At 38.3% G+C, this 22,970-nt stretch overlaps 2 protein-coding genes across 2 annotated transcripts in view; one reads left to right on the forward strand and one right to left on the reverse strand.

Moving 5' to 3' along the window:
• Positions 1 to 975, reverse strand: part of LOC143235208 (uncharacterized) — a 33,119-nt gene extending 32,144 nt beyond the window's left edge. Inside the window, exons 1-2 of the mRNA XM_076473153.1 lie at positions 786 to 975; positions 224 to 419 (exon numbers count right to left, since the gene is read on the reverse strand). Coding sequence (XP_076329268.1) covers positions 224 to 419; positions 786 to 911 — 322 coding nt within the window. The 5' untranslated portion in view covers positions 912 to 975. The remainder of the gene's footprint in view (positions 1 to 223; positions 420 to 785) is intronic.
• The window catches only part of DCP2 (decapping mRNA 2), a 215,505-nt gene that overhangs the window by 163,457 nt on the left and 29,078 nt on the right, over positions 1 to 22,970 (forward strand). The gene's annotated exons all lie outside the window — the stretch shown is intronic.

Raw genomic sequence — 22,970 nt, forward strand, 5'->3', positions numbered from 1 at the left:
GGCCCCTTTAATATTTAATACAAAGAATATTTTGTACTTAAATTTTATATTTAATACTACGAATGTTGTGTATTTAAGTTTTATTTTTAATACAACGGATGTTCTGTTGTTGAATTATGTGGTTAATACATTATAGTTAAATCATTAGGAAGTTCGGACTTCAGAGTAAATAAACAAATAACAAAAGGAACATTTCTTATGTAAAAGACAAGAATTGTTTTACCGCACGGAAGTCTGATGTCACTCATGCACTGGAGGTCATGGTAAATCTCTCCTAGTGGCCACGAGACATCGGGAGATTCAAGATATGTATAAGTAAAATAATAAGACAGTGGATAGAGGGATTCTTCAGCGCCCCAGCCTATGGTGGCATCGACTGTGAATTTAGAAAGAACTGCTATTCCACTGGTTGGAGTAACCTAGAATAGTTTATATAAGATGGCGGAAAACGAACTCGGATCAGTAGTATTGTGGTCCGTTCAGAGAGATTCAGTGAAGAAAACATTACACAGAATACGAACACAAAGTGAAGAGAAATGATTACAATCAATCTTAACTGGTTGATCAGACTACAATATTTGTTTCTTAAGTTTGTAACGTTTAATTTCTCTTACCTTAATCTCTGTTTACAGAGGAACATTGGACACATTTATCAAAATAGCCTTTATTTCTCTTGTTTTTAAGGAATCACTGGAAACTGAAAACTATGTAAACATTTTGTCTGAATGAACTAATCAGGAAACATTAGTATAAAACGAACATTTTGGGAAATACCGTTAACTTACGTGTAAAACACCTGTACGAAGCAAGTTTCGCGTGGTTATCTGGGCGTGTACATTTCGCAACGTGTAGAATCTTAGCTCATAGACCAAATCAGGCGCTAAATCGTGAGGGTGAAACCAGAACGACATTTCTTTTGTGTGACCATCTTTAAGATAATAAGACGTAATTCGTCGTTTAGAGTACTCCAAGCCATTCACTATGAAAAACAAATCAAAAGGCACAATCTAAACTTCTAAAAGGTCAATTTTAAAAATAACCAACAAATTGTAAAAGCGTAAAACAGAATTTTTTTACAGACCAAGTTTATACGATTACAACTATATATTTCAGTTATGTCAACCATTCAAATTCACATAAAGTTACTTGTTCTTTGTAGAACTCAAGAGAGTACATTGATTAAAATCACAGTATCATATAATCATGATTTCGCGGGCTTTGCAAAAATCTTAATTAATGTGATTTTTAAATGTTAAAAATAAGCTGTAATTTCAGCACCTCTATCTTTCGGATTAAACAACACAGTATTTTTCTTCTTTCTAAAAAAAGATGATGTCAGGAACAATCAAATTCATTTTCTCACCTACATAGAGGAAGGTAAAGACCATTTTCTCACCTACATAGAGGAAGGTAAAGACCATTTTCTCACCTACATAGAGGAAGGTAAAGATCATTTTCTCACCTACATAGAGGAAGGTAAAGACCATTTTCTCACCTACATAGAGGAAGGTAAAGACCATTTTCTCACCTACATAGAGGAAGGTAAAGACCATTTCCTCACCTACATAGAGGAAGGTAAAAACCATTTTCTCACCTACATAGAGAAAAGGTAAAGATCAATTTCTCACCTACATAAAGGAAGGTAAAGACCATTTTCTCACCTACATACAGGAAGGTAAAGACCATTTTCTCACCTACATTAAAGACCATTTCCTCACCTACATAAAGGAAGGTAAAGATCATTTTCTCACCTACATAAAGGAAGGTAAAGATCATTTTCTCACCTACATAAAGGAAGGTAAAGACCATTTTCTCACCTACATAAAGGAAGGTAAAGATCATTTTCTAACCTACATAGAGGAAGGTAAAGACCATTTTCTCACCTACATAAAGTAAAGATCATTTTCTCACCTACATAAAGTAAAGACCATTTTCTCACCTACATAAAGGAAGGTAAAGACCATTTTCTCACCTACATAAAGGAAGGTAAAGACCATTTTCTCACCTACATAACATACATAGAAAAGGTAAAGACCATTTTCTCACCTACATAAAGGAAGGTAAAGACCATTTTCTCACCTACATAAAGAAGGTAAAGGTAAAGACCATTTTTTCTCACCTACATAAAGGAAGGTAAAGACCATTTTCTCACCTACATAAAGGAAGGTAAAGACCATTTTCTCACCTACATAGAGGAAGGTAAAGAAGGTAAAGAAGGTAAAGACCATTTTCTCACCTACATAAAGGAAGGTAAAGACCATTTTCTCACCTACATAGAGGAAGGTAAAGACCATTTTCTCACCTACATAGAGAAAGGTAAAGACCATTTTCTCACCTACATAGAGGAAGGTAAAGACCATTTTCTCACCTACATAGAGGAAGGTAAAGACCATTTTCTCACCTACATAGAGAAAGGTAAAGACCATTTTCTAACCTACATAGAGGAAGGTAAAGACCATTTTCTCACCTACATAAAGGAAGGTAAAGACCATTTTCCACCTACATAAAGGAAGGTAAAGACCATTTTCTCACTACATACATTTTCTAACCCACATAGAGGAAGGTAAAGACCATTTTCTCACCTACATAAAGAAAGTTAAATACAATTTTCTAACCTACATAGAGGAAGGCAAAGATCATTTTCTCACCCACATAGCGAAAGGTAAAGACAATTTTCTCACCCACATACAAAGGTAAAGACAATTTTCTCAAGGTAAAGACCATTTTCTCACATAGAGAAAGGTAAAGACCATTTTCTCACACATAAAGGAAGGTAAAGACCATTTTCTCACCTACATAGAGGAAGGTAAAGACCATTTTCTCACCTACCATTTTTTCTCACCTACATAGAGGAAGGTAAAGACCATTTTCTCACCTACATAGAGGAAGGTAAAGACAATTTTCTCACCTACATAGAGGAAGGTAAAGACCATTTTCTCACCTACATGAAGGAAGGTAAAGACCATTTTCTCACCTACATAGAGGAAGGTAAAGACCATTTTCTCACCTACATACATTTTCTCACCTACATAGAGGAAGGTAAAGACCATTTTCTCACCTACATAGAGGAAGGTAAAGATCATTTTCACCTCATAGAGGAAGGTAAAGATCATACATAAAGGAAGGTAAAGACCATTTTCTCACCTACATAGAGGAAGGTAAAGACCATTTTCTCACCTACATAGAGGAAGGTAAAGATCCTTTTCTCACCTACATAGAGGAAGGTAAAGACCATTTTCTCACCTACATAGAGGAAGGTAAAGACCATTTTCTCACCTACATAGAGGAAGGTAAAGACCATTTTCTCACCTACATAGAGGAAGGTAAAGACCATTTTCTCACCTACATAGAGGAAGGTAAAGACCATTTTCTCACCTACATAAAGGAAGGTAAAGACCATTTTCTCACCTACATAAAGGAAGGTAAAGACCATTTTCTCACCTACATAGAGGAAGGTAAAGACCATTTTCTCACCTACATAGAGGAAGGTAAAGATCATTTTCTCACCTACATAAAGGAAGGTAAAGATCATTTTCTCACCTACATAGAGGAAGGTAAAGACCATTTTCTCACCTACATAGAGGAAGGTAAAGATCATTTTCTCACCTACATAGAGGAAGGTAAAGACCATTTTCTCACCTACATAGAGGAAGGTAAAGACCATTTTCTCACCTACATAGAGGAAGGTAAAGACCATTTTCTCACCTACATAGAGGAAGGTAAAGACCATTTTCTCACCTACATAGAGGAAGGTAAAGACCATTTTCTCACCTACATAGAGGAAGGTAAAGACCATTTTCTCACCTACATAGAGGAAGGTAAAGATCATTTTCTCACCTACATAGAGGAAGGTAAAGACCATTTTCTAATCCACATAGAGGAAGGTAAAGACCATTTTCTCACCTACATAAAGGAAGGTAAAGACCATTTTCTCAACTACATAATTTTCTAGGGAAGGTAAAGACAATTTTCTCACCTACATAGAAGGTAAAGACCATTTTCTCACCTACATAAAGGAAGGTAAAGACCATTTTCTCACCTACATAAAGGAAGGTAAAGACCATTTTCTCACCTACATAGAGGAAGGTAAAGACCATTTTCTAATCCACATAGAGAAAGGTAAAGATCATTTTCTAACCTACATAGAGGAAGGCAAAGATCATTTTCTCACCCAGAAAGAGGAAGGTAAAGAACATATTCTCACCTACATAGAGAAAGGTAAAGACCATTTTCTCACCCACATAGAGGAAGGTAAAGACCATTTTCTCAACTACATAAAGAAAGGTAATGTTTATTTACTCACCTACAGAGAGGAAGGTAAAGACCATTTTCTCACCTACAAAGAGGAAGGTAAAGACCATTTTCTCACCTACAAAGAGGAAGGTAAAGACCATTTTCTCACCTACATAAAGTAAGGTAAAGAACATTTTCTTACCGACATAAAAGAAGGTAAAGACCATTTTCTCACCAACATAGAGGAAGGTAAAGACCATTTTCTCACCTACATAGAGGAAAGTAAAGACCATAGGTCTTAAGGTATCCAAATGCCTCGTCATCTAATTAGTGACGCGCATGAATTGATTAACGAGATTCCCACTGTCCCTATCTACTATCTAGCGAAACCACAGCCAAGGGAACGGGCTTGGAGAAATCACCCCGTTTTACCATTTTTACCATAAAAGAAGGTAAAGACCATTTTCTCACCTACATAGAGGAAGGTAAAGACCATTTTCTCACCAACATAAAGGAAGGTAAAGATCATTTTCTAACCTACATAGAGGAAGGTAAAGACCATTTTCTCTCCTACATAGAGGAAGGTAAAGATCATTTTCTCACCTACATAAGGGAAGGTAAAGACCATTTTCTCACCTACATAAAGGAAGGTAAAGACCATTTTCTCACCTACATAAAGGAAGGTAAAGACCATTTTCTCACCTACATAGAGGAAGGTAAAGACCATTTTCTCACCTACATAGAGGAAGGTAAAGATCATTTTCTCACCTACATAGAGGAAGGTAAAGACCATTTTCTCACCTACATAGAGGAAGGTAAAGACCATTTTCTCACCTACATAGAGGAAGGTAAAGACCATTTTCTCACCTACATAGAGGAAGGTAAAGACCATTTTCTCACCTACATAGAGGAAGGTAAAGACCATTTTCTCACCTACATAGAGGAAGGTAAAGACCATTTTCTCACCTACATAGAGGAAGGTAAAGACCATTTTCTCAACAATGTAGAGGAAGGTAAAGATCCTTTTCTCACCTACAGAGAGGAAATTAAAGACCATTTTCTCACCTACATAGAGGAAGGTAAAGACCATTTTCTCACCTACATAGGTAAAGACCATTTTCTCACCTACATAGAGGAAGGTAAAGACCATTTTCTCACCTACATAGAGGAAGGTAAAGACCATTTTCTCACCTACATAGAGGAAGGTAAAGACCATTTTCTCACCTACATAGAGGAAGGTAAAGACCATTTTCTCACCTACATAGAGGAAGGTAAAGATCATTTTCTCACCTACATAGAGGAAGGTAAAGACCATTTTCTCACCTACATAGAGGAAGGTAAAGACCATTTTCTCACCTACATAGAGGAAGGTAAAGACCATTTTCTCACCTACATAGAGAAAGGTAAAGACCATTTTCTCACCTACATAGAGGAAGGTAAAGACCATTTTCTCACCTACATAGAGGAAGGTAAAGACCATTTTCTCACCTACATAGAGGAAGGTAAAGACCATTTTCTCACCTACATAGAGGAAGGTAAAGACCATTTTCTCACCTACATAGAGGAAGGTAAAGACCATTTTCTCACCTACATAGAGGAAGGTAAAGACCATTTTCTCACCTACATAAAGGAAGGTAAAGACCATTTTCTCACCTACATAAAGGAAGGTAAAGACCATTTTCTCACCTACATAGAGGAAGGTAAAGACCATTTTCTCACCTACATAGAGGAAGGTAAAGACCATTTTCTCACCTACATAGAGGAAGGTAAAGACCATTTTCTCACCTACATAGAGGAAGGTAAAGACCATTTTCTCACCTACATAGAGGAAGGTAAAGACCATTTTCTCACCTACATAGAGGAAGGTAAAGACCATTTTCTCACCTACATAGAGGAAGGTAAAGACCATTTTCTCACCTACATAGAGGAAGGTAAAGACCATTTTCTCACCTACATAGAGGAAGGTAAAGACCATTTTCTCACCTACATAGAGGAAGGTAAAGACCATTTTCTCACCTACATAGAGGAAGGTAAAGACCATTTTCTCACCATACAGGAAGGTAGACATAGAGGAAGGTAAAGACCATTTTCTCACCTACATAGAGGAAGGTAAAGACCATTTTCTCACCTACATAAAGGAAGGTAAAGACCATTTTCTCACCTACATAGAGGAAGGTAAAGACCATTTTCTCACCTACATAGAGGAAGGTAAAGACCATTTTCTCACCTACATAGAGGAAGGTAAAGACCATTTTCTCACCTACATAGAGGAAGGTAAAGACCATTTTCTCACCTACATAGAGGAAGGTAAAGACCATTTTCTCACCTACATAGAGGAAGGTAAAGACCATTTTCTCACCTACATAGAGGAAGGTAAAGACCATTTTCTCACCTACATAGAGGAAGGTAAAGACCACCTACATAGAGGAAGGTAAAGACCATTTTCTACATAACCTACATAGAGGAAGGTAAAGACCATTTTCTCACCTACATAGAGGAAGGTAAAGACCATTTTCTCACCTACATAGAGGAAGGTAAAGACCATTTTCTCACCTACATAGAGGAAGGTAAAGACCATTTTCTCACCTACATAGAGGAAGGTAAAGACCATTTTCTCACCTACATAGAGGAAGGTAAAGACCATTTTCTCACCTACATAGAGGAAGGTAAAGACCATTTTCTCACCTACATAGAGGAAGGTAAAGACCATTTTCTCACCTACATAGAGGAAGGTAAAGACCATTTTCTCACCTACATAGAGGAAGGTAAAGACCATTTTCTCACCTACATAGAGGAAGGTAAAGACCATTTTCTCACCTACATAGAGGAAGGTAAAGACCATTTTCTCACCTACATAGAGGAAGGTAAAGACCATTTTCTCACCTACATAGAGGAAGGTAAAGACCATTTTCTCACCTACATAGAGGAAGGTAAAGACCATTTTCTCACCTACATAGAGGAAGGTAAAGACCATTTTCTCACCTACATAGAGGAAGGTAAAGACCATTTTCTCACCTACATAGAGGAAGGTAAAGACCATTTTCTCACCTACATAGAGGAAGGTAAAGACCATTTTCTCACCTACATAGAGGAAGGTAAAGACCATTTTCTCACCTACATAGAGGAAGGTAAAGACCATTTTCTCACCTACATAGAGGAAGGTAAAGACCATTTTCTCACCTACATAGAGGAAGGTAAAGACCATTTTCTCACCTACATAGAGGAAGGTAAAGACCATTTTCTCACCTACATAGAGGAAGGTAAAGACCATTTTCTCACCTACATAGAGGAAGGTAAAGACCATTTTCTCACCTACATAGAGGAAGGTAAAGACCATTTTCTCACCTACATAGAGGAAGGTAAAGACCATTTTCTCACCTACATAGAGGAAGGTAAAGACCATTTTCTCACCTACATAGAGGAAGGTAAAGACCATTTTCTCACCTACATAGAGGAAGGTAAAGACCATTTTCTCACCTACATAGAGGAAGGTAAAGACCATTTTCTCACCTACATAGAGGAAGGTAAAGACCATTTTCTCACCTACATAGAGGAAGGTAAAGACCATTTTCTCACCTACATAGAGGAAGGTAAAGACCATTTTCTCACCTACATAGAAGGAAAGGTAAAGACCATTTTCTCACCTACATAGAGGAAGGTAAAGACCATTTTCTCACCTACATAGAGGAAGGTAAAGACCATTTTCTCACCTACATAGAGGAAGGTAAAGACCATTTTCTCACCTACATAGAGGAAGGTAAAGACCATTTTCTCACCTACATAGAGGAAGGTAAAGACCATTTTCTCACCTACATAGAGGAAGGTAAAGACCATTTTCTCACCTACATAGAGGAAGGTAAAGACCATTTTCTACATAGAGGAAGGTACCTAAGACATTTCTCACCTACATAGAGGAAGGTAAAGACCATTTTCTCACCTACATAGAGGAAGGTAAAGACCATTTTCTCACCTACATAGAGGAAGGTAAAGACCATTTTCTCACCTACATAGAGGAAGGTAAAGACCATTTTCTCACCTACACATAGAGGAAGGTAAAGACCATTTTCTCACCTACATAGAGGAAGGTAAAGACCATTTTCTCACCTACATAAAGGAAGGTAAAGACCATAGAGAGGAAGGTAAAGACCATTTTCTCACCTACATAGAGGAAGGTAAAGACCATTTTCTCACCTACATAGAGGAAGGTAAAGACCATTTTCTCACCTACATAGAGGAAGGTAAAGACCATTTTCTCACCTACATAGAGGAAGGTAAAGACCATTTTCTCACCTACATAGAGGAAGGTAAAGACCATTTTCTCACCTACATAGAGGAAGGTAAAGACCATTTTCTCACCTACATAGAGGAAGGTAAAGACCATTTTCTCACATTTTCTACACATAGAGGAAGGTAAAGACCATTTTCTCACCTACATAGAGGAAGGTAAAGACCATTTTCTCACCTACATAGAGGAAGGTAAAGACCATTTTCTCACCTACATAGAGGAACCTACATAGAGTAGGTAAAGACCATTTTCTCACCTACATAGAGGAAGGTAAAGACCATTTTCTCACCTACATACATTTTCTCACCTACATAGGAAAGGTAAAGACCATTTTCTCACCTACATAGAGGAAGGTAAAGACCATTTTCTCACCTACATAGAGGAAGGTAAAGACCATTTTCTCACCTACATAAAGGAAGGTAAAGACCATTTTCTCACCTACACCTACATAGAGGAAGGTAAAGACCATTTTCTCACCTACATAGAGGAAGGTAAAGACCATTTTCTAACCACCTACATAGAGGAAGGTAAAGACCATTTTCTCACTACATAGAGGAAGGGAAGGTAACCATTTTCTCACCTACATAGAGGAAGGTAAAGACCATTTTCTCACCTACATAGAGGAAGGTAAAGACCATTTTCTCACCTACATAGAGGAAAAAAGACCATTTTCTAACCTACATAGAGGAAGGTAAAGACCATTTTCTCACCTACATAGAGGAAGGTAAAGACCATTTTCTCACCTACATAGAGGAAGGTAAAGACCATTTTCTCACCTACATAGAGGAAGGTAAAGACCATTTTCTCACCTACATAGAGGAAGGTAAAGACCATTTTCTCACCTACATAGAGGAAGGTAAAGACCATTTTCTCACCTACATAGAGGAAGGTAAAGACCATTTTCTCACCTACATAGAGGAAGGTAAAGACCATTTTCTCACCTACATAGAGGAAGGTAAAGACCATTTTCTCACCTACATAGAGGAAGGTAAAGACCATTTTCTCACCTACATAGAAGGAAGGTAAAGACCATTTTCACCTACATAGGAAGGTAAAGACCATTTTCTCACCTACATAGAGGAAGGTAAAGACCATTTTCTCACCTACATAGAGGAAGGTAAAGACCATTTTCTCACCTACATAGAGGAAGGTAAAGACCATTTTCTCACCTACATAGAGGAAGGTAAAGACCATTTTCTCACCTACATAGAGGAAGGTAAAGACCATTTTCTCACCTACATAGAGGAAGGTAAAGACCATTTTCTCACCTACATAGAGGAAGGTAAAGACCATTTTCTCACCTACATAGAGGAAGGTAAAGACCATTTTCTCACCTACATAGAGGAAGGTAAAGACCATTTTCTCACCTACATAGAGGAAGGTAAAGACCATTTTCTCACCTACATAGAGGAAGGTAAAGACCATTTTCTCACCTACATAGAGGAAGGTAAAGACCATTTTCTCACCTACATAGAGGAAGGTAAAGACCATTTTCTCACCTACATAGAGGAAGGTAAAGACCATTTTCTCACCTACATAGAGGAAGGTAAAGACCATTTTCTCACCTACATAGAGGAAGGTAAAGACCATTTTCTCACCTACATAGAGGAAGGTAAAGACCATTTTCTCACCTACATAAGGTAAAGACCATTTTCTCAAGGGAAGGTAAAGACCATTTTCTCACCTACATAGAGGAAGGTAAAGACCATTTTCTCACCTACATAGAGGAAGGTAAAGACCATTTTCTCACCTACATAGAGGAAGGTAAAGACCATTTTCTCACCTACATAGAGGAAGGTAAAGAGATTTTCATTTTCTCACCTACAGACCTAAGGTAAAGACCATTTTCTCACCTACATAGAGGAAGGTAAAGACCATTTTCTCACCTACATAGAGGAAGGTAAAGACCATTTTCTCACCTACATAGAGGAAGGTAAAGACCATTTTCTCACCTACATAGAGGAAGGTAAAGACCATTTTCTCACCTACATAGAGGAAGGTAAAGACCATTTTCTCACCTACATAGAGGAAGGTAAAGACCATTTTCTCACCTACATAGAGGAAGGTAAAGACCATTTTCTCACCTACATAGAGGAAGGTAAAGACCATTTTCTCCTACCTACAGGAAGGTAAAGACCATTTTCTCACCTACATAGGGAAGGTAAAGACCATTTTCTCACCAACATAGAGCCAGGTAAAGACCATTTTCTCACCTACATAGAGGAAGGTAAAGACCATTTTCTCACCTACATAGAGGAAGGTAAAGACCATTTTCTCACCTACATAGAGGAAGGTAAAGACCATTTTCTCACCTACATAGAGGAAGGTAAAGACCATTTTCTCACCTACATAGAGGAAGGTAAAGACCATTTTCTCACCTACATAGAGGAAGGTAAAGACCATTTTCTCACCTACATAGAGGAAGGTAAAGACCATTTTCTCACCTACATAGAGGAAGGTAAAGACCATTTTCTCACCTACATAGAAGAAGGTAAAAACCATTTTCTCACCTACAGATAGGAAGGTAAAGAACATTTTCTCACCTACATAGAGGAAGGTAAAGACCATTTTCTCACCTACATAGAGGAAGGTAAAGACCATTTTCTCACCTACATAGAGGAAGGTAAAGACCATTTTCTCACCTACATAGAGGAAGGTAAAGACCATTTTCTCACCTACATAGAGGAAGGTAAAGATCATTTTCTCACCTACATAGAGGAAGGTAAAGACCATTTTCTCACCTACATAGAGGAAGGTAAAGACCATTTTCTCACCTACATAGAGGAAGGTAAAGACCATTTTCTCACCTACATAGAGGAAGGTAAAGACCATTTTCTCACCTACATAGAGGAAGGTAAAGACCATTTTCTCACCTACATAGAGGAAGGTAAAGACCATTTTCTCACCTACATAGAGGAAGGTAAAGACCATTTTCTCACCTACATAGAGGAAGGTAAAGACCATTTTCTCACCTACATAGAGGAAGGTAAAGACCATTTTCTCACCTACATAGAGGAAGGTAAAGACCATTTTCTCACCTACATAGAGGAAGGTAAAGACCATTTTCTCACCTACATAGAGGAAGGTAAAGACCATTTTCTCACCTACATAGAGGAAGGTAAGGTAAAGACCATTTTCTCACCTACATAGAGGAAGGTAAAGACCATTTTCTCACCTACATAGAGGAAGGTAAAGACCATTTTAAACATAGAGACCAAGACCATTTTCTACCATACATAGAGGAAGGTAAAGACCATTTTCTCACCTACATAGAGGAAGGTAAAGACCATTTTCTCAAGAGGAAGGTAAAGACCATTTTCTCACCTACATAGAGGAAGGTAAAGACCATTTTCTCACCTACATAGAGGAAGGTAAAGACCATTTTCTCACCTACATAGAGGAAGGTAAAGACCATTTTCTCACCTACATAGAAGGAAAGGTAAAGACCATTTTCTCACCTACATAGAGGAAGGTAAAGACCATTTTCTCACCTACATAGAGGAAGGTAAAGACCATTTTCTCACCTACATAGAGGAAGGTAAAGACCATTTTCTCACCTACATAGAGGAAGGTAAAGACCATTTTCTCACCTACATAGAGGAAGGTAAAGACCATTTTCTACCTACATAGAGGAAGGTAAAGACCATTTTCTCACCTACATAGAGGAAGGTAAAGACCATTTTCTCACCTACATAGAGGAAGGTAAAGACCATTTTCTCACCTACATAGAGGAAGGTAAAGACCATTTTCTCACCTACATAGAGGAAGGTAAAGACCATTTTCTCACCTACATAGAGGAAGGTAAAGACCATTTTCTCACCTACATAGAGGAAGGTAAAGACCATTTTCTCACCTACATAGAGGAAGGTAAAGACCATTTTCTCACCTACATAGAGGAAGGTAAAGACCATTTTCTCACCTTTTCTCACCTACATAGAGGAAGGTAAAGACCATTTTCTCACCTACATAGAGGAGTAAAGACCATTTTCTCACCTACATAGAGGAAGGTAAAGACCATTTTCTCACCTACATAGAGGAAGGTAAAGACCATTTTCTCACCTACATAGAGGAAGGTAAAGACCATTTTCTCACCTACATAGAGGAAGGTAAAGACCATTTTCTCACCTACACCATTTTCTCACACATAGAGGAAGGTAAAGACCATTTTCTCACCTACATAGAGGAAGGTAAAGACCATTTTCTCACCTACATAGAGGAAGGTAAAGACCATTTTCTCACCTACATAGAGGAAGGTAAAGACCATTTTCTCACCTACATAGAGGAAGGTAAAGACCATTTTCTCACCTACATAGAGGAAGGTAAAGACCATTTTCTCACCTACATAGAGGAAGGTAAAGACCATTTTCTCACCTACATAGAGGAAGGTAAAGACCATTTTCTCACCTACATAGAAGGAAGGTAAAGACCATTTTCTCACCTACATAGAGGAAGGTAAAGACCATTTTCTCACCTACATAGAGGAAGGTAAAGACCATTTTCTCACCTACATAGAGGAAGGTAAAGACCATTTTCTCAAGACTACATAGAGGAAGGTAAAGAAAGACCATTTTCTCACCTACATAGAGGAAGGTAAAGACCATTTTCTCACCTACATAGAGGAAGGTAAAGACCATTTTCTCACCTACATAGAGGAAGGTAAAGACCATTTTCTCACCTACATAGAGGAAGGTAAAGATTTTCATTTTCTCACCTACATAGAGGAAGGTAAAAGACCATTTTCTCACCTACATAGAGGAAGGTAAAGACCATTTTCTCACCTACATAGAGGAAGGTAAAGACCATTTTCTCACCTACATAGAGGAAGGTAAAGACCATTTTCTCACCTACATAGAGGAAGGTAAAGACCATTTTCTCACCTACATAGAGGAAGGTAAAGACCATTTTCTCACCTACATAGAGGAAGGTAAAGACCATTTTCTCACCTACATAGAGGAAGGTAAAGACCATTTTCTCACCTACATAGAAGGAAGGTAAAGACCATTTTCTCACCTACATAGAGGAAGGTAAAGACCATTTTCTCACCTACATAGAGGAAGGTAAAGACCATTTTCTCACCTACATAGAGGAAGGTAAGGTTTTCTCAACATAAAGAAGGTAAAGACCATTTTCTCACCTACATAGAGGAAGGTAAAGACCATTTTCTCACCTACATAGAGGAAGGTAAAGACCATTTTCTCACCTACATAGAGGAAGGTAAAGACCATTTTCTCACCTACATAGAGGAGGAAGGGTAAAGACCATTTTCTCACCTACATAGAGGAAGGTAAAGACCATTTTTTTCTCACCTACATAGAGGAAGGTAAAGACCATTTTCTCACCTACATAGAGGAAGGTAAAGACCATTTTCTCACCTACATAGAGAAGGTAAAGACCATTTTCTCAGGTACCTACATAGAGGAAGGTAAAGACCATTTTCTCACCTACATAGAGGAAGGTAAAGACCATTTTCTCACCTACATAGAGGAAGGTAAAGACACCTACATAGAGGAAGGTAAAGACCATTTTCTCACCTACATAGAGGAAGGTAAAGACCATTTTCTCACCTACATAGAGGAAGGTAAAGACCATTTTCTCACCTACATAGAGGAAGGTAAAGACCATTTTCTCACCTACATAGAGGAAGGTAAAGACCATTTTCTCACCTACATAGAGGAAGGTAAAGACCATTTTCTCACCTACATAGGAAGGTAAAGACCATTTAACATAGAGGAAGAAAGATTTTCTCACCTACATAGAGGAAGGTAAAGACCATTTTCTCACCTACATAGAGGAAGGTAAAGACCATTTTCTCACCTACATAGAGGAAGGTAAAGACCATTTTCTCACCTACATAGAGGAAGGTAAAGACCATTTTCTCACCTACATAGAGGAAATTAAAGACCATTTTCTCACCTACACATAGAGGAAGGTAAAGACCATTTTCTCACCTACATAGAGGAAGGTAAAGACCATTTTCTCACCTACATAGAGGAAGGTAAAGACCATTTTCTAACCTACATAGAGGAAGGTAAAGACCATTTTCTCACCTACATAGAGGAAGGTAAAGACCATTTTCTCACCTACATAGAGGAAGGTAAAGACCATTTTCTCACCTACATAGAGGAAGGTAAAGACCATTTTCTCACCTACATAGAGGAAGGTAAAGACCATTTTCTCACCTACATAGAGGAAGGTAAAGACCATTTTCTCACCTACATAGAGGAAGGTAAAGACCATTTTCTCACCTACATAAAGGAAGGTAAAGACCATTTTCTCACCTACATAGAGGAAGGTAAAGACCATTTTCTCACCTACATAGAGGAAGGTAAAGACCATTTTCTCACCTACATAGAGGAAGGTAAAGACCATTTTCTCACCTACATAGAGGAAGGTAAAGATCATTTTCTCACCTACATAGAGGAAGGTAAAGATAATTTTCTCACATAGAGAGAGGAAGGTAAAGACCATTTTCTCACCTACATAAGGAAGGTAAAGACCATTTTCTCACCTACATAGAGGAAGGTAAAGACCATTTTCTCACCTACATAGAGGAAGGTAAAGACCATTTTCTCACCTACATAGAGGAAGGTAAAGACCATTTTCTCACCTACATAGAGGAAGGTAAAGACCATTTTCTCACCTACATAGAGGAAGGTAAAGACCATTTTCTAGACCTACATAGAGGGAAGGTAAAGACCATTTTCTCACCTACATAGAGGAAGGTAAAGACCATTTTCTCACCTACATAGAGGAAGGTAAAGACCATTTTCTCACCTACATAGAGGAAGGTAAAGACCATTTTCTCACCTACATAGAGGAAGGTAAAGACCATTTTCTCACCTACATAGAGGAAGGTAAAGACCATTTTCTCACCTACATAGAGGAAGGTAAAGACCATTTTCTCACCTACATAGAGGAAGGTAAAGACCATTTTCTCACCTACATAGAGGAAGGTAAAGACCATTTTCTCACCTACATAAAGGAAGGTAAAGACCATTTTCTCACCTACATAGAGGAAGGTAAAGACCATTTTCTCACCTACATAGAGGAAGGTAAAGACCATTTTCTATTTTCTCATTTTCTCATACAGGAAGGTAAAGACCATTTTCTCACCTACATAGAGGAAGGTAAAGACCATTTTCTCTACATAGAGGAAGGTAAAGACCATTTTCTCACCTACATAGAGGAAGGTAAAGACCATTTTCTCACCTACATAGAGGAAGGTAAAGACCATTTTCTCACCTACATAGAGGAAGGTAAAGACCATTTTCTCACCTACATAGAGGAAGGTAAAGACCATTTTCTCCTACATACATAAAGACCAGGTAAAGACATATTTTCTCACCTACATAGAGGAAGGTAAAGACCATTTTCTCACCTACATAGAGGAAGGTAAAGACCATTTTCTCACCTACATAGAGGAAGGTAAAGACCATTTTCTCACCTACATAGAGGAAGGTAAAGACCATTTTCTCACCTACATAGAGGAAGGTAAAGACCATTTTCTCACCTACATAGAGGAAGGTAAAGACCATTTTCTCACCTACATAGAGGAAGGTAAAGACCATTTTCTCACCTACATAGAGGAAGGTAAAGACCATTTTCTCACCTACATAGAGGAAGGTAAAGACCATTTTCTCACCTACATAGAGGAAGGTAAAGACCTACATAGAGGAAGGTAAAGACCATTTTCTCACCTACATAGAGGAAGGTAAAGACCATTTTCTCACCTACATAGAGGAAGGTAAAGACCATTTTCTCACCTACATAGAGGAAGGTAAAGACCATTTTCTCACCTACATACCTACATAGAGGAAGGTAAAGACCATTTTCTCACCTACATAGAGGAAGGTAAAGACCATTTTCTCACCTACATAGAGGAAGGTAAAGACCATTTTCTCACCTACATAGAGGAAGGTAAAGACCATTTTCACACCTACAAGACCAAAGACCTACATAGAAAGACCATTTTCTCACCTACATAGAGGAAGGTAAAGACCATTTTCTCACCTACATAGAGGAAGGTAAAGACCATTTTCTCACCTACATAGAGGAAGGTAAAGACCATTTTCTCACCTACATAGAGGAAGGTAAGACCATTTTCTCACCTACATAGAGGAAGGTAAAGACCATTTTCTCACCTACATAGAGGAAGGTAAAGACCATTTTCTCACCTACATAGAGGAAGGTAAAGACCATTTTCTCACCTACAAGAGGAAAGGTAAAGACCATTTTCTCACCTACATAGAGGAAGGTAAAGAATTTTCTCACCTACATAGAGGAAGGTAAAGACCATTTTCTCACCTACATAGAGGAAGGTAAAGACCATTTTCTCACCTACATAGAGGAAGGTAAAGACCATTTTCTCACCTACATAGAGGGTAAGGTAAAGACCATTTTCTCACCTACATAGAGGAAGGTAAAGACCATTTTCTCACCTACATAGAGGAAGGTAAAGACCATTTTCTCACCTACATAGAGGAAGGTAAAGACCATTTTCTCACCTACATAGAGGAAGGTAAAGACCATTTTCTCACCTACATAGAGGAAGGTAAAGACCATTTTCTCACCTACATAGAGGAAGGTAAAGACCATTTTCTCACCTACATAGAGGAAGGTAAAGACCATTTTCTCACCTACATAAAGACCATTTTCTCACCTACATAGAGGAAGGTAAAGACCATTTTCTCACCTACATAGAGGAAGGTAAAGAAGGTAAAGACCATTTTCTCACCTACATAGAGGAAGGTAAAGACCATTTTCTCACCTACATAGAGGAAGGTAAAGACCATTTTCTCACCTACATAGAGGAAGAGACCATTTTCATTTAAAGACCATCTCACCTACATAGAGAAGGTAAAGACCATTTTCTCACCTACATAGAGGAAGGTAAAGACCATTTTCTCACCTACATAAAGAGGAAGGTAAAGACCATTTTCACCTACATAGAGGAAGGTAAAGACCATTTTCTCACCTACATAGAGGAAGGTAAAGACCATTTTCTCACCTACATAGAGGAAGGTAAAGACCATTTTCTCACCTACATAGAGGAAGGTAAAGATTTTCTCACCTACATAGAGGAAGGTAAAGACCATTTTCTCACCTACATAGAGGAAGGTAAAGACCATTTTCTCACCTACATAGAGGAAGGTAAAGACCATTTTCTCACCTACATAGAGGAAGGTAAAGACCATTTTCTCACCTACATAGAGGAAGGTAAAGACCATTTTCTCACCTACATAGAGGAAGGTAAAGACCATTTTCTCACCTACATAGAGGAAGACCATTTTCTCAAAAGACCATTTTCTCACCTACATAAAGGAAGGTAAAGACCATTTTCTCACCTACATAGAAGGTAAAGACCATTTTCTCACCTACATAGAGGAAGGTAAAGACCATTTTCTCACCTACATAGAGGAAGGTAAAGACCAACCTACATAGAAGGTAAAGACCATTTTCTCACCTACATAGAGGAAGGTAAAGACCATTTTCTCACCTACATAGAGGAAGGTAAAGACCATTTTCTCACCTACATAGAGGAAGGTAAAGACCATTTTCTCACCTACATAGAGGAAGGTAAAGACCATTTTCTCACCTACATAGAGGAAGGTAAAGACCATTTTCTCACCTACATAGAGGAAGGTAAAGACCATTTTCTCACCTACATAGAGGAAGGTAAAGACCATTTTCTCACCTACATAGAGGAAGGTAAAGACCATTTTCTCACCTACATAGAGGAAGGTAAAGACCATTTTCTCACCTACATAGAGGAAGGTAAAGACCATTTTCTCACCTACATAGAGGAAGGTAAAGACCATTTTCTCACCTACATAGAGGAAGGTAAAGACCATTTTCTCACCTACATAGAGGAAGGTAAAGACCATTTTCTCACCTACATAGAGGAAGGTAAAGACCATTTTCTCACCTACATAGAGGAAGGTAAAGACCATTTTCTCACCTACATAGAGGAAGGTAAAGACCATTTTCTCACCTACATAGAGGAAGGTAAAGACCATTTTCTCACCTACATAGAAAAGGTAAGGTAAAGACCATTTTCTCACCTACATAGAGGAAGGTAAAGACCATTTTCTCACCTACATAGAGGAAGTAAAGACCATAAAGACCATTTTCTCACCTACATAGAGGAAGGTAAAGACCATTTTCTTACCTACATAAAAGAAGGTAAAGACCATTTTCTCACCTACATAGAGGAAGGTAAAGACCATTTTCTCACCTACATAGAGGAAGGTAAAGACCATTTTCTCACCTACATAGAGGAAGGTAAAGACCATTTTCTCACCTACATAGAGGAAGGTAAAGACCATTTTCTCACCTACATAGAGGAAGGTAAAGACCATTTTCTCACCTACATAGAGGAAGGTAAAGACCATTTTCTCACCTACATAGAGGAAGGTAAAGACCATTTTCTAACCTACATAGAGGAAGGTAAAGACCATTTTCTCACCTACATAGAGGAAGGTAAAGACCATTTTCTCACCTACATAGAGGAAGGTAAAGACCATTTTCTCACCTACATAGAGGAAGGTAAAGACCATTTTCTTATCTACATAGAGGAAGTAAAGACCATTTTCTATCCTACATAGAGGAAGGTAAAGACCATTTTCTCACCTACATAGAGGAAGGTAAAGACCATTTTCTCACCTACATAGAGGAAGGTAAAGACCATTTTCTCACCTACATAGAGGAAGGTAAAGACCATTTTCTCACCTACATAGAGGAAGGTAAAGACATTTTCTCACCTACATAGAGGAAGGTAAAGACCATTTTCTCACCTACATAGGAAGGTAAAGACCATTTTCTCACCTACATAGAGGAAGGTAAAGACCATTTTCTCACCTACATAGAGGAAGGTAAAGACCATTTTCTCACCTACATAGAGGAAGGTAAAGACCATTTTCTCACCTACATAGAGGAAGGTAAAGACCATTTTCTCACCTACATAGAAGGTAAAGAAGGTAAAAGGTAAAGACCATTTTCTCACCTACATAGAGGAAGGTAAAGACCATTTTCTCACCTACATACCATTTTCTCACCTACATAAGGTAAAGACCATTTTCTAACCTACATAGAGGAAGGTAAAGACCATTTTCTCACCTACATAGAGGAAGGTAAAGACCATTTTCTCACCTACATAGAGGAAGGTAAAGACCATTTTCTCACCTACATAGAGGAAGGTAAAGACCATTTTCTCACCTACATAGAGGAAGGTAAAGACCATTTTCTCACCTACATAGAGGAAGGTAAAGACCATTTTCTCACCTACATAGAGGAAGGTAAAGACCATTTTCTCACCTACATAGAGGAAGGTAAAGACCATTTTCTCACCTACATAGAGGAAGGTAAAGACCATTTTCTCCTACCTACATAGAGGAAGGTAAAGACCATTTTCTCACCTACATAGAGGAAGGTAAAGACCATTTTCTCACCTACATAGAGGAAGGTAAAGACCATTTTCTCACCTACATAGAGGAAAAAGACCATAAAGAAGGTAAAGACCATTTTCTCACCTACATAGAGGAAGGTAAAGACCATTTTCTCACCTACATAGAGGAAGGTAAAGACCATTTTCTCACCTACATAGAGGAAGGTAAAGACCATTTTCTCACCTACATAGAGGAAGGTAAAGACCATTTTCTCACCTACATAGAGGAAGGTAAAGACCATTTTCTCACCTACATAGAGGAAGGTAAAGACCATTTTCTCACCTACATAGAGGAAGGTAAAGACCATTTTCTCACCTACATAGAGGAAGGTAAAGACCATTTTCTCACCTACATAGAGGAAGGTAAAGACCATTTTCTCACCTACATAGAGGAAGGTAAAGACCATTTTCTCACCTACATAGAGGAAGGTAAAGACCATTTTCACCTACATAGAGGAAGGTAAAGACCATTTTCTCACCTACATAGAGGAAGGTAAAGACCATTTTCTCACCTACATAGAGGAAGGTAAAGACCATTTTCTCACCTACATAGAGGAAGGTAAAGACCATTTTCTCACCTACATAGAGGAAGGTAAAGACCATTTTCTCACCTACATAGAGGAAGGTAAAGACCATTTTCTCACCTACATAGAGGAAGGTAAAGACCATTTTCTCACCTACATAGAGGAAGGTAAAGACCATTTTCTCACCTACATAGAGGAAGGTAAAGACCATTTTCTCACCTACATAGAGGAAGGTAAAGACCATTTTCTCACCTACATAGAGGAAGGTAAAGACCATTTTCACCTACATAGAGGAAGGTAATACAGGAGAGGAAGGTAAAGACCATTTTCTCACCTACATAGAGGAAGGTAAAGACCATTTTCTCACCTACATAGAGAAGGTAAAGGTAAAGACCATTTTCTCACCTACATAGAGAAGGAAGGTTTTCTCACCTACATAGAGGAAGGTAAAGACCATTTTCTCACCTACATAGAGGAAGGTAAAGACCATTTTCTCACCTACATAGAGGAAGGTAAAGACCATTTTCTCACCTACATAGAGGAAGGTAAAGACCATTTTCTAACCTACATAGAGGAAGGTAAAGACCATTTTCTCACCTACATAGAGGAAGGTAAAGACCATTTTCTCACCTACATAGAGGAAGGTAAAGACCATTTTCTCACCTACATAAAGAGGAAGGTAAAGACCATTTTCTCACCTACATAGAGGAAGGTAAAGACCATTTTCTCACCTACATAGAGGAAGGTAAAGACCATTTTCTCACCTACATAGAGGAAGGTAAAGACCATTTTCTCACCTACATAGAGGAAGGTAAAGACCATTTTCTCACCTACATAGAGGAAGGTAAAGACCATTTTCTCACCTACATAGAGGAAGGTAAAGTTTTCTCAACATAGACCATTTTCTCACCTACATAGAGGAAGGTAAAGACCATTTTCTCACCTACATAGAGGAAGGTAAAGACCATTTTCTCACCTACATAGAGGAAGGTAAAGACCATTTTCTCACCTACATAGAGGAAGGTAAAGACCATTTTCTCACCTACATAGAGGAAGGTAAAGACCATTTTCTCACCATACATAGAGAGGAAGGTAAAGACCATTTTCTCACCTACATTAAAGACCATTTTCTCACCTACATAGAGGAAGGTAAAGACCATTTTCTCACCTACATAGAGGAAGGTAAAGACCATTTTCTCACCTACATAGAGAGGAAGGTAAAGACCATTTTCTCACCTACATAGAGGAAGGTAAAGACCATTTTCTCACCTACATAGAGGAAGGTAAAGACCATTTTCTCACCTACATAGAGGAAGGTAAAGACCATTTTCTCACCTACATAGAGGAAGGTAAAGACCATTTTCTCACCTACATAGAGGAAGGTAAAGACCATTTTCTCACCTACATAGAGGAAGGTAAAGACCATTTTCTCACCTACATAGAGGAAGGTAAAGACCATTTTCTCACCTACCTACATAGAGGAAGGTAAAGACCATTTTCTCACCTACATAGAGGAAGGTAAAGACCATTTTCTCACCTACATAGAGGAAGGTAAAGACCATTTTCTCACCTACATAGAGGAAGGTAAAGACCATTTTCTCACCTACATAGAGGAAGGTAAAGACCATTTTCTCACCTACATAGAGGAAGGTAAAGACCATTTTCTCACCTACATAGAGGAAGGTAAAGGTAAAGACCATTTTCTCACCTACATAGAGGAAGGTAAAGACCATTTTCTCACCTACATAGAGGAAGGTAAAGACCATTTTCTAACCTACATAGAGGAAGGTAAAGACCATTTTCTCACCTACATAGAGGAAGGTAAAGAAGGTAAGGTAAAGACCATTTTCTCACCTACATAGAGGAAGGTAAAGACCATTTTCTCACCTACATAGAGGAAGGTAAAGACCATTTTCTCACCTACATAGAGGAAGGTAAAGACCATTTTCTACACCTACATAGAGGAAGGTAAAGACCATTTTCTCACCTACATAGAGGAAGGTAAAGACCATTTTCTCACCTACATAGAGGAAGGTAAAGACCATTTTCTCACCTACATAGAGGAAGGTAAAGACCATTTTCTCACCTACATAGAAGGAAGGTAAAGACCATTTTCTCACCTACATAGAGGAAGGTAAAGACCATTTTCTCACCTACATAGAGGAAGGTAAAGACCATTTTCTCACCTACATAGAGGAAGGTAAAGACCATTTTCTCACCTACATAGAGGAAGGTAAAGACCATTTTCTCACCTACATAGAGGAAGGTAAAGACCATTTTCTCACCTACATAGAGGAAGGTAAAGACCATTTTCTCACCTACATAGAGGAAGGTAAAGACCATTTTCTCACCTACATAGAGGAAGGTAAAGACCATTTTCTCACCTACATAGAGGAAGGTAAAGACCATTTTCTCACCTACATAGAGGAAGGTAAAGACCATTTTCTCACCTACATAGAGGAAGGTAAAGACCATTTTCTCACCT

Source organism: Tachypleus tridentatus, chromosome 2 (genome assembly GCF_004210375.1).
Source record: "Tachypleus tridentatus isolate NWPU-2018 chromosome 2, ASM421037v1, whole genome shotgun sequence".
Taxonomy (NCBI): Eukaryota; Metazoa; Arthropoda; class Merostomata; order Xiphosura; family Limulidae; genus Tachypleus; species Tachypleus tridentatus.